The 12,406-nt window shown below is 40.6% G+C and overlaps 2 protein-coding genes across 4 annotated transcripts in view; both read left to right on the top strand.

Moving 5' to 3' along the window:
- The window catches only part of LOC135517648 (spindlin-W), a 32,375-nt gene extending 22,237 nt beyond the window's left edge, over positions 1-10,138 (top strand). For 2 of the 3 annotated variants that reach the window (XM_064942147.1, XM_064942146.1), the window contains 4 exons: positions 1,851-1,896; positions 3,600-3,859; positions 4,112-4,345; positions 4,704-10,138. In XM_064942147.1, the coding sequence (XP_064798219.1) occupies positions 1,851-1,896; positions 3,600-3,859; positions 4,112-4,345; positions 4,704-4,903 (740 nt within the window). In that variant the 3' untranslated portion in view covers positions 4,904-10,138. Of the gene's footprint in view, positions 1-1,850; positions 1,897-3,579; positions 3,860-4,111; positions 4,346-4,703 lie in introns of all 3 variants that reach the window. The other variant, XM_064942148.1, reaches the window with a different exon arrangement.
- A 239-nt stretch (positions 10,139-10,377) lies between these two features.
- LOC135518591 (nucleoredoxin-like protein 2) lies at positions 10,378-11,731 on the top strand. Its single transcript, XM_064943752.1, has 2 exons — positions 10,378-10,919; positions 11,280-11,731. Exons 1-2 carry the CDS (start codon positions 10,618-10,620, stop codon positions 11,449-11,451), a joined length of 474 nt encoding a protein of 157 aa, XP_064799824.1. The 5' UTR covers positions 10,378-10,617; the 3' UTR covers positions 11,452-11,731.
- The last annotated feature ends 675 nt before the right edge of the window (positions 11,732-12,406 follow it).

Genomic DNA, 12,406 nt, shown 5'->3' with positions numbered 1-12,406 from the left:
TCACTCATGCTGCCAAACATACCCTCGTAAAACTGACCATTCTACCGATCCTCGACTTCGGCGATGTCATCTATAAAATAGCCTCCACCACTCTACTCAACAAATTGGATGCAGTCTATCACAGTGCCATCCGTTTTGTCACCAAAGCCCCATACACTACCCACCACTGCGACCTGTACGCTCTCGTTGGTTGGCCCTCGCTTCATACTCGTCGCCAAACCCACTGGCTACAGGTTATCTACAAGTCTCTGCTAGGTAAAGCCCCGCCTTATCTCAGCTCACTGGTCACCATAGCAGCACCCACTCGTAGCACGCGCTCCAGCAGGTATATCTCACTGGTCACCCCCAAAGCCAATTCCTCCTTTGGTCGCTTTTCCTTCCAGTTCTCTGCTGCCAATGACTGGAACGAACTGCAAAAATCACTGAAGCTGGAGACTCATCTCTCCCTCACTAGCTTTAAGCACCAGCTGTCAGAGCAGCTCACAGATCACTGCACCTGTACATAGCCAATCTGTAAACAGCCCATCTATCTACCTCATCCCCATACTGTATTTATTTATTTATCTTGCTCCTTTGCACCCCATTATCTCAACTTGCACATTCATCTTCTGCACATCTACCATTCCAGTGTTTAATTGCTATATTGTAATTACTTCGCCACCATGGCCTATTTATTGCCTTAACACCCTTACCTTACCTCATTTGCCCTCACTGTATATAGACTTTTTTGTTTTCTTTTTTCTACTGTATTATTGACTGTATGTTTTGTTTATTCCACATGTAACGTTGTGTTGTTGTTGTATGTATCAAATTGCTATGCTTTGTCTTGGCCAGGTCGCAGTTGCAAAAGAGATCTTGTTCTCAACTAGCCTACCTGGTTAAATAAAGGTGAAATGAATTCAAAATGAAAAACATAATTCTCTGGAATTTTCTAAGCTGTTTAAAGGCACAGTCAACTTAGTGTATGTAAACTTCTGACCCACTGGAATTGTGATACAGTGAAATAATCTGTCTGTAAACAATTGTTAGAAGAATTACTTGTCATGCACAAAGTAGATGTCCTAACCGACTTACCAAAACTATAGTTTGTTAACAAGAAATGTTTGGAGTGGTTGAAAAACATGTTTTAATGACTACAACCTAAGTGTATGTAAACCTCCGACTTCAACTGTAATTAGATTGGTAAAAACGGAAGTCAGTGGTTGTATAATTGATTCATTAATGCATACATAACTGATGATACCTCAAAAGATCTGTCTTGGTCAAGTGCCATTCCGTGACTTTGGCGTTTTTTGTTGTTGCTGTGGTATCGTTTTGGTATCGAGTGTTGTGATGGTATTGAGTGTCATGATACTTAACCTGGTATCAAAGTCAAACTTCTGCTATCATGACAACTCTGCTCTTTTCTGGGCAGTCTTCTCGAGATCGTTCCACTCTACGCCAGTTCTCTTTGTATCTGCCTCAAGCTCCCACCTCCAGGTGTTTCTCGACACACTTTTTTCTCCTTTTGCCAGCCTTGTGAGTTCCAGGATCCCGCTTGCCTGGTGATGTTGGAAACACCTGGAAACACATATTCCATTTTATAGTGCACTACTTTTGTTTCCTTAATAATGCACTTCTTTGGACCAGGGCCCCATAGAGGCTTTGATCAAACATAGTACTCGGTAGGCCTATAATAGGGAATATGGTGCCATTTGAGGGGGACAGACTTTGTGGTTTGCTTTTGTTATCTTCAGATAATAATCAGGTACATTTAGCCTACTTATAAGAGTAGAGTAGCCTAGCTACTGAATAGATTTACTACATTAATTTGCATTAGAATAATTTAAAAAAATGTTTTTGTTTTTAAGGGCACTCAGGTGTTTCTGCAAATATGAAGAAAAAGAACTCCCACAAGTAAGCAAGGAATCCTCCACTTAACTTAGCTATTATGTACCCTTTGTGATTGTGCATTTGTACAACATTCAGCATTCAACTGTTTTGAATAGACATTTTGCTTAGTAGGCCTATTAAATGAACGGCTAAAACCATCTGCAGCCGACTTTTGACTATGTAGAGAACAGTGGTGCTTGGTAAAATACATAGATTATTTAGTCTAGTAGTGCCACGCTGAATACCTGAATATCTGATACTGGTCTTTAGTGGTCTGCTGAAGTGAATACTGGGCTAGTATCAGCTGTGCAGTGACACACTACCATGGTATGGTCAGTACTATATTCACACTTCAAAGTACACAGTCTTTACGGGTCTCAGGTAGACAGATCCAGGGAATGAAAGCAGATCAGAGTACACACTTGACTATTATATTGCCATGGGCTACAATGCATTTTGGAAAGTATTCAGACACCTTGACATTTTCCACATTGTTACATTACATTGTTACCTTACAGTCTTATTCAAAACACAAGTCCTTATAAATCTTCACACCATACCCCATTATGACAAAGCAAATGAAGGTGTGTAATTTTTGCAAATGTATTAAAAATAAAACAAGACATATCTTATTTACAAAAGTATTCAGACTCGAAATTGAGCTCAGGTGCATCCTGTTTCCATTGATCATCCTTGAGATGTTTCTACAACTTGTTGTAAATTTAATTGATTGGGCATGATTTGGAAAGGCGCATACCTGTCTATATAAGGTCCCACAGTTGACAGTGCATGTCAGAGCAAAAACAAAGCCATGAAGGTCTCTCAGACCATGAGAAACAAGATTCTCTGGTCTGATGAAACCAAGATTGAACTCTTTGGCCTGAATCCCAAGCGTCACGTCTGGAGGTAACCTGGCAGCATCCCTACAGTGAAGCATGGTGATGGCAGCATCATGCTATAGTGATGTTTTTCAGAGGCAGGGACTGAGACTAGTCAGGTTTGAGGGAAAGATGAATGGAGCAAAGTACAGAAAGATCCTTGATGAAAACCTGATCCAGAGCACTCAGTACCTCAAACTGGGGGCGAAGGTTCACCTTCCAACGGGAATACCAAGACAACACAGTAGTGGCTTCAGGACAAGTCTCTGAATGCCCTTGAGTGGCCCAGCCAGAGCCTGGACTTGAACCCGATCAAACATCTCTGGAGGGACCTGAAAATAGCTGTGCAGTGACTCTCCCCATCCAATCTGACAGAGCTTGAGAGGATCTGCATAGAAGAATGTGAGAAACTCCCCAAATACAGGTGTGCCAAGCTTGTAGCTTCATACCCAGATTCAAAGTGGTAATCAATGCCAAAGGTGCTTCATCACAGTACTGGGTAAAGGGTCTGAATACTTATGTAAATATGATATTTCCGTTTTTGCTTTGTCATATGTGGTATTGTGTGTAGATTGATGAGAGGAAAAAATGTGTTCATCAATTTTAGAATGAGGCTGTAACGTAACAATGTGGAAAAAGTCAAGGAGTCTGAATACTTTCCAAATGCACTGTATATATTTAATCAATTCAATATTTTAGTCTATTTGATGTACTATAAAATGGATCTAGTTAGATTAGCAGCTAATGTAAGGGACTGACAGCCATCAGGTTTTCACCCTTTTCATTGGCTAAGTGGATGTTTGTTCCCCAAATTCCCCTTTTTCATAAGTTATCTGAAACATCGTTCAGGAAACAAAAGAACAGCATGGGCCCCAACAAGGCAGTGTCGTCGGCGCCGCGGCGGAACATCGTGGGCTGTCGTATTCAGCACATCTGGAAGGAGGGGAGCGCTACATCTCAGTCGCAGTGGAAAGGCACGGTGCTGGACCAGGTGCCCGTCAACCCCTCGCTCTACCTCATCAAGTACGACGGCTTCGACTGTGTCTATGGCCTGGAGCTGCATAAAGATGAGAGGGTACAGGGCCTCGAGGTGCTCCCTGACCGTCAATGTAAGACCTTGGTCTATGTATACATATTGTTTATATTGATTGTCATTTGGTATTGATTGATTAACGCAAAGTCGCGGACAAGTTTCTGTTTGTGCTCTAATGGTGTTACACCGTTCATGGTGCTCCTCAAATGTTAATAATATGAATTGTGAGTTTGATCGTTGATATTCACGAGTTAGTAAGTCTTCCAATGTATACGTTAAACATGGCAAATAAACTTGAAACTAGATGTTACCGTGTACTCTGTTGCAGCCTCTACGCGCATCAGCGACGTCAACCTGGCTGACACGATGATAGGGAAGGCAGTGGAGCACATGTTTGAGACAGAGGACGGAACTAAAGACGAGTGGAGGGGCATGGTTCTGGCCCGGGCACCCATCATGAATACCTGGTTCTTTATCACCTACGAGAAAGACCCCGTCCTGTACATGTACCAGCTCCTAGACGACTACAAGGAGGGAGACCTGAGGATCATGCCTGACTCAAGTTAGTCCTGTCCTTAGAGTTAGGCTGCACTTCAAAATGACAATAGACCACTCTCTCTTGATTGTAAAAACTGCTTAAAGCTAAGATGTGTGTACGAGTTTATGAACGTTTTATAAGCATGCGTGAGCCTTTATAATGTCTATACTCGCCTGATGATGGGTGGGTTGCTTTTCATGATGATAACAGGCTACTCTCTCTTCATGATAAAAGCGTTGTGTTCTTCAAGGTCTCTCTTGTAAAAGAGATGTACCAGGTTGAATAAATAGATAGGTGAACATGTTTGAGTTTCCAATGATATCCCATGAATGAGTTACATATGGCAAATGAACTTGAACTTGTGTTGTTGTTTGTCTCTTAGATGACGCTACGCCGGCGGAGCGGGAGCCGGGGGAGGTGGTGGACAGTCTGGTGGGGAAACAGGTTGAGTACGCTAAAGAGGATGGCTCCAAACGAACTGGCATGGTCATCCACCAGGTGGAGGCCAAACCCTCCGTCTACTTCATCAAGTTCGACGACGACTTCCACATCTACGTCTACGACCTGGTCAAGACCTCCTAAGGGCCACCTTTGACCTCTGACCCCCTTTTCACACTACTGAGCCGAATCGAGCAGTGCTGGTCTGTTTACGTGTCTATCCGCCATTGCTGAAAAGGACTATGTGGGGGAAAAATATTTCATAGCGAGCCAGTATAGCCTGGTTCGGGACAGCACGGTTAGTGTGAGAAGGCTACTGGGTCGCTGGGCCCAGAGGACAGGAGGCCTGTCTGGGGAGTTAACGATGGATGCGGAGGTTGTGGGGAAACTCTACCATGCAGGAAAGACGATCAACCACCACCATCACCACATGGAACCTTATCTTATCCACCAATTTTCCCAAAATATCTCTTCAACGTTTCGTGCAAATGCTTCTTTGAGATGTTACAGACAAACAGCTGGATTGGATATATCACTGAAGCCTTTGGATTTCTACTCATGAAACATTTCTGATAGCTCTAGTCAGAGAAGGAAAAATGGGGCACTGTGCATCTGAATTAGCTGCCACAATTTGTTTCTCCACTGTCTATCCCCTGTAGTTGAGTGATCCTATGGATACATCCCATCAATCTCTAAGGGAAGGGACAGGGACAAGATATCAAGCATTATATTTGCACACTGCATATAAAATTGGTTGGCATCTCATTCAATTGTTTTCTGTGATTTGATGACCAAGCCAGTCATAGCAATGTATCTCCTATATATGTGTGAGTGTATGAGCTCTTGTGTTCATTTGTTTTTTGTACATGCAGTTCTGGAGTCCCCATATCTTACGGTGGTCAGTAACTACAGAACTTGGATTTGTTTCAGTCTTGTAGAATCATTCAAACCCTGACTATGATTACATTTGTTTCTTTGCGATGTTGAAAGATATGCAACAACATATGCAGTGAGCAAAGAAATGTGTGGAAGTTACGAGAGGGAGGTGACCAGTGTTTTTAAAGGATGCTTTGGGATTTTGGCAATGAGGCCCCTCATTTACTTCCCCAGAGTCAGATGAAGTCGTGGATACCATGTGTATGTCTCTGCGTGCAGTTTGAAGGAAGTTGCTAACTAGCGCTAATGCAAATGCTAACTAGCGTCAGCATAATGACTGGACGTCATTGCCAAAATCCCAAGGTATCCCTTTGATTCAAATGTTTTATTTTTTTTCCAAGAACTTGTTTACTTTATACTGTATTTAATGTATATTCATAGAAAATGATAGAACTAAATCTGTATCAAACTATCACAGCACTAATTTCAAAAAATCTTCTTAGAAAACAGACGATTTAAGAGCACTTGTTTGTTTGAGTTTTTTTGTCTGAAAGGACAATTATATTTTGATCATCTCAACAACACTATTCAAAAATGGTTAACCAGTGAGAGCGTTAATCTGTTGTCCTGAGAAAGATTTTGTTTAATATGCCTTGCCAAATCCCTCGACCCTTATAATTCATTATTCATTCATAATAACAGCAATAATTATTCAGATAATAATTGTTTATTGTTGTTCCTGTATTCATATGTTTACAACAGTTTGTTTTGTTGGGAAAATCTATTTTCATTACTTTTTTACTTAATCATCACATTCTTCTTGACCTCTGTGTTAAACACACTTTCTGTTTAATTGTTATAGTAACATTTTAGTAAACTGTTTTCTCATGCCTTTTAAAAACTGAAGACGGTATGGTAAAAGCACTGCAAAGTAAGACCATTATTTAGAAGTGAAAATTCCATACCAGCTCCTGAAAAGTGTTCTAAATTCAGCAGTAACAGTACTAGAGTGATTTTCAAAACATTTTCACACAACTGTTAATACACAAGAAGTATTCAAAACTTTAAAAGCAACACCCACTTTATGGAGTGCATGAAATATTGTACTTGAGGAAAGGTTACTCGCCATGAAAGACATTTTTATTGTGTGTGTGTGTGTGTGTGTGTGTAACCAAACTACATGTTCCACCAGATGACCTCTTAGTATGCTCATTTAGGGACGTTACCCCTGTTGTCAGAGAAACAGTGGGCAACTAAGTGGTCTAGAACCTCTAAGATACAGATGTTGTTAATTAGTTAGTAACGTAAACGTTCCATGTGACTGTAACTCCCAACACTCCACCCTTACTGCTTTCTCCATGCCCTCCATGACACTGAAGCAGTGTATGTTCAGATGCAGTCTCCGAAGAGGGGTAGTACTGTCCTTTACAGTATTCTGCGTAGTAACAGAACAGATGAGCTGTTGTGACTGATTTTGAGATTAAGTCCCTCTGTTAGAGGAGTAACTAATGCTTACTCTAGATTATACACAAACCATGACTGAATGGTAGCTTTAGGGATGGATAGAAAAACCTGAGAGTATGTATATCAGTTATAATAAAGATTATAATTTTAAGACCGCATACAGTATAAAGCCCCTCTATACCAGAAAAGCTACACACAAGTAAATATCTTCTATAACCTGTTGTATTCCAAGCCGCAAACTGATTTGTGTTTTATGCAAGATGTCACCTTCAGAAAACAATTGAAAGGGTTTGATGAATTGGCCTTTCACACTTGCCTACTGTAGTGTTGTACTGTGTTTGATGTCAGTTCATTGTGGGATAGAAAAAAAGACCATTTGTTTTGCATGAGTAGCGAAAACAGAACTGTAAGTGGAAGTTAGTGTGAAAAGTGAGATGCATGTGTGTATCTCTCATTTTATTTCAGTTTTTCTATGTTCAATGTGTTTCTTATTGTGACATTCCCTTTCATTCCATTTTCTTTGCATTTCTAAAGAAAAACAGTCATTTTTTTGTATTCAATTTTTTACCCTGCTGTATGTGTTGTATGTGGTGACAACAGAATGGCCACAGGGTGGTGGTGTTACACAGTATTTGAGGGATTATGTCTTTCACATACAAAACTGATGTTGTCCAAAATAATTATTTATATGTATCTCTTTTGAGTGCCACAAGGAAAATATGAACTCAAAGAAAAAGGCCTTATGAAATTGGTAGGGGTGGGGAAATGTTTATATATAAATATAGTATACATATATATGGTGTGTAAGTGTATGCATGTGTGTGGATGTATAAGGTAGGTAGCACATTTTAGTTTACATATCCGAGGAATAAATCATGTACATAGACATTTTTCAGAAAAATACACTACAAAAGTATGTGGACACCCCTTCAAGTTAGTGGATTCAGCTATTTAATCCACACAGGTTGCTGACAGGTGTATAAAATAGAGCACAAAGCAATGCAATCTCCATAGACAAACATTGGCAGTAGAATGGCCCATACTGAAGAGCTCAGTGATTTTAAATGTGTTACTGTCATGTGATGCCACATTTCTAAGTCAGTTTGTCAAATTCTGGCCATGCAAGAGCTGCCCCGGTCAACTGTAAGTGCTGTTGTGAATTGGAAACGTTTAGGAGCAACAACGGCTCAGCCGTGAAGTGGTAGGCCACACAAGCTCACAGAGTGGGACTGCCGAGTGCTGATGCGCATAAAAAACGTCTGTCCTCGGTTGCAACACTCACTACCAAGTTCCAAACTGCCTCTGGAAGCAAGGTCAACACAATAACTGTTTGTTAGGAGCTTCATGAAATGGATTTCCATGGCTGAGCAGCCTCACACAAGCCTAAGATAACCATGTGCAATGCCAAGCGTTGGCTGGAGTGGTGTAAAGCTTGCCGCCATTGGTCTCAGTGGAAACGCATTCTCTGGAGAAACGAATCACGCTTCACCATCTGGCAGTACCAGCATGGCAATGTGCCAGTGCATAAAGCGAGGTTCATACAGAAATGGTTTGTCGAGATCCGTGTGGAAGAACTTGACTGGCCTGCACAGAGCCATGACCTCAACCCTAATGAACACTTTTGGGATGAATTGGAATGCCGACTACGACCGCACTAATGTTCTTGTGGCTGAATGGAAGCAAGTCCCCACAGCAATGCAACATCTAGTGGAAAGCCTTCCCAGAAGAGTGGAGGCTGTTTGGGCAGCAAAGGGGGACCAACTTCATATTAATGCCCATGATTTTTGAATGAGATGTTCGATGAGCAGGTGTCCACATACTTTCTGGCATGTAGTGAATACACTGAACAAAAAATATAAACGCAACATGCAACAATTTAAAAGCTTTTACTGAGTTACTGTTCATGTAAGGAAACCAGTCAATATGAATACATTCATTAGGCCCTAATCTATGGATTTCACATGACTGGGTAGGGGCACAGCCATGGATGGGCCTGGGAGGGCTTAGGCCTACCAACTTGGGAGCCAGGGCCCAGCCAATCAGAATTTATTTTCCCCACAAAGGGACTTTTGTAGAGACAGAAATACTCCTCAGACGATCCGACATGAACAAGCCTGATTGTGGAGGTCCTGGGCTGGTGTGGTTACACATAGTCTGCGGTTGTGAGGCAGGTTGAATGTACTGCCAAATTTTCTAAAAAGACAGTGGTAGAGAAATGGTAGAGCAATGGACATTACATTTTCTGGCAGCAGCTCTGGTGGACATACCTGCTGTTAGGTTACCAATTGCACGCCACCTTAAAACTTGAGACATTTGTGGCATTGTGTTGTGTGACAAAACTGCACATTTTAGAGTGGACTTTTATTGCCCCCAGCACAAGGTGCACCTGTGTAATGATAATTCTGTTCAATCATGCACGGAGATTGGCTGGCCCTGCCTTGGGCGGATCAATACAAACAGTAAATTCTTATGACTGTCTCATCTTTCATGTATGCCACACCTGTCAGGTGGATGGATTAACTTGGCAAATGAGAAATGCTCAGTAACAGGGATGTAAACAAATGTGTGCACACAATTTTATAGGAATACGCTTTTTTTGTGCGTATAGAACATTTCTGGGATCTTTTATTTCAGCTCATGAAACATGGGATCAACACTTTACATGTTGCGTTATATTTTTGTTCAATATATATAATTAGGGTTTTCATCTCTCAGTTACACTTAATTGTGTTTAAAAAAATAAAATCAATATGATTTATATGGCCCTTTTGGATGATGTTGCTCTTTAATAACTTTGTAAAATACAGTGCAATTGGATGGTTGCAGATACATGTAATGTATAGTTGATTCTTCATGTTCGTTGTTGTCTACTTGGCTTCTATTGACCGCATCATCTTTTATTGTTCTGAAGAATGTAGATAGTTAATTTTATTTGAATGTAGAGGTATACACACATTTAAAAACATATACTTTTTATATAATTATTATGTAAGTATCCATATAACATTTGAACAAATTAAAACTTTATGTGAAGTTGTATGTTGGTCTCTCTTCGTGGTTTCTCTCCTTTTAGGGATGACAGACTTTGGTATTTATTTTAAAGTTTACTACCGTCATACTCTAGTCTAATTGATAGTCTGTAATATTCATGAGGCTATTTGTATTGTGATAATATTACAGATTATACCTTTAAATAGTTCTGTAGAGGACGGAGGACACTGATTGGCCTCACGAGATGTCAATCAAATGGACAGTTTTTTTTAAGCCAACCAACATCAGCAAGCGCCACACAGCAGTGAGTACAGTTTGTTATGACCAGTTTATGACAGGGAGTAAAGTGAATCAAATAGTGATTGAACACTGAAAACTATGCCCGTGTTGTACTTGGACGAGTGATTAAGCGTCTTGCTTCAAAGTAACGGTTCACGGCGAGTAAAGCTGCCACGGTGACCGTCCTGAACTGGTTTTGGCTACAGTTGCCTAGTTCGTTACTGTTGCGCGTGTTCACTGACCCGACCATGGTGGAGGTATTTGTTGGGAAAACTCTCCTCAATAAAGAAGGGGATCTTATAGACCCAGAAGAAGCTCTCAGGAATAAAGTAGTGGGAATATATTTTTCTGCCGGCTGGTGCCCGCCTTGTCGAGATTTCACCCCTATTCTATGCGATTTTTACACGGAACTTGTCGAGGAGAGCGAACCACCTGCACAGCTAGAAATCGTTTTCATATCTTCTGACAAGTCAAGTGATGATATGGTGGAGTATTATCATGACATGCACGGAGATTGGCTGGCCCTGCCTTGGACGGATCAATACAAACAGTAAATTCTTATGACTGTCTCATCTTTCATGTAGCCTATTCCCATTGAGTTATTGGAAAGGGATAGTATTGATAACCATGGTTAAAATGGTTTTAGGCCTATATACTTTCCTCCACTGTCTAGCCATAGTACAGCGATTGTAAGCAACAGGCTTTGTAAGAGGTTTATGGGTCACCCTTTGAGGGATTATGTTTAAAAATAGGGCAATGTCTCTACCTGCCTGGTGAGACAAGTGATTGGAGCTCAGCAAGGCTAGCCTACTGTATTCCTCTGCTAGATTGGGACCTGTATTTTGTATGGTATAATCCATATAGTTATAAAGTCATGATTATGCCCTGTGCTCTTCCACTTTCCCTCCAGTGATTTAAAGAAGAGATTCAATATCACAGCGGTCCCTAAGCTGGTGATTGTGAAGGAGAATGGAGACGTGATCACAGACAAGGGAAGGAAACAGATCCGGGACCAGGGACTAGCCTGCTTCAGGAGCTGGTTGGAGGTGGCCGAAGTGTTCCAGAACTTTAAAGCTTTATAGACTATAGTACATAGTTATACATTATAGAGCACCTTCCTTCTTCTGACTTATAAAAACAATTATTTTTGAATAATAGTGGCAATACTAAACGTCTGCACTACAACAAAAATAGGGCTTTTTTTTCTTAAATAGGCTTTTATAATACCAGCTACAATAGAAACAATGAACAGACATGAGTGGCTTATATTTTCAGAATACATATTTTGAGGTGTTCGGCTCTTTTTATATTTTGTTTTATATGACTTAAAATGCACAATAATTAAATCATTTGCTGTCTGTTTACAGTGTAGTTATTGTTCACTGTGGAGTCTTGTGTTGTTGTGTTATGTATGGAACATCCATGTCACTGTCATTCCCCAGTGTGCCATTAGTATGCTTCTAGGAAAGCCCAAAAGGATAGTATTTCCACCTTAGCTAATACACCCGAGTGTCACTCCTTATTGCCTTTGCACCTCTTTGCATTTAAGCATCATTTTGTTTTACTTGTAAATTGGCAAGCTCCTCAACTTTGATTATGATAGTCTAGTCACTCAGCACACATCCCACTCTCTGTAGATTTGATTGTTTTTAAGGTTACCTAAGGGCCTTCTTGTAATCATGCAAAGCAGGCTCCAGAGATTCTATCATGACAAATCATGTTGATGTACGTGAATTGAAAAATGTCCTCTTGATGACTGTAAACGAACAAGGTAATGCTAATATCTTTGCACTTTATTTCAGGGATTTTATGGCAAGTTCACTTAATAACCTCAAGATGTCGCCATAGACTCACCTATGAGAGTACATCCTCAGCTATAGATTGTTTGAAACAGCACTACCTCTCATTGCCTCCTAGGTTGTATGTTTTTCAACCTTATTTTGGGAGAACATTTATTGGAAACAATGCCCTTTTAAAATAACATTTTAAGAGAGTTTCTATTGCAGTATGTCAAACAGGGAAACTATAGTTTGAGGG

The sequence above is a fragment of the Oncorhynchus masou genome, chromosome 28 (assembly GCF_036934945.1).
Source record: "Oncorhynchus masou masou isolate Uvic2021 chromosome 28, UVic_Omas_1.1, whole genome shotgun sequence".
NCBI classification, from domain to species: Eukaryota; Metazoa; Chordata; class Actinopteri; order Salmoniformes; family Salmonidae; genus Oncorhynchus; species Oncorhynchus masou.
Note: the sequence above shows the minus strand (reverse complement) of the source record. Positions and strands in the feature narration are given on the sequence as shown.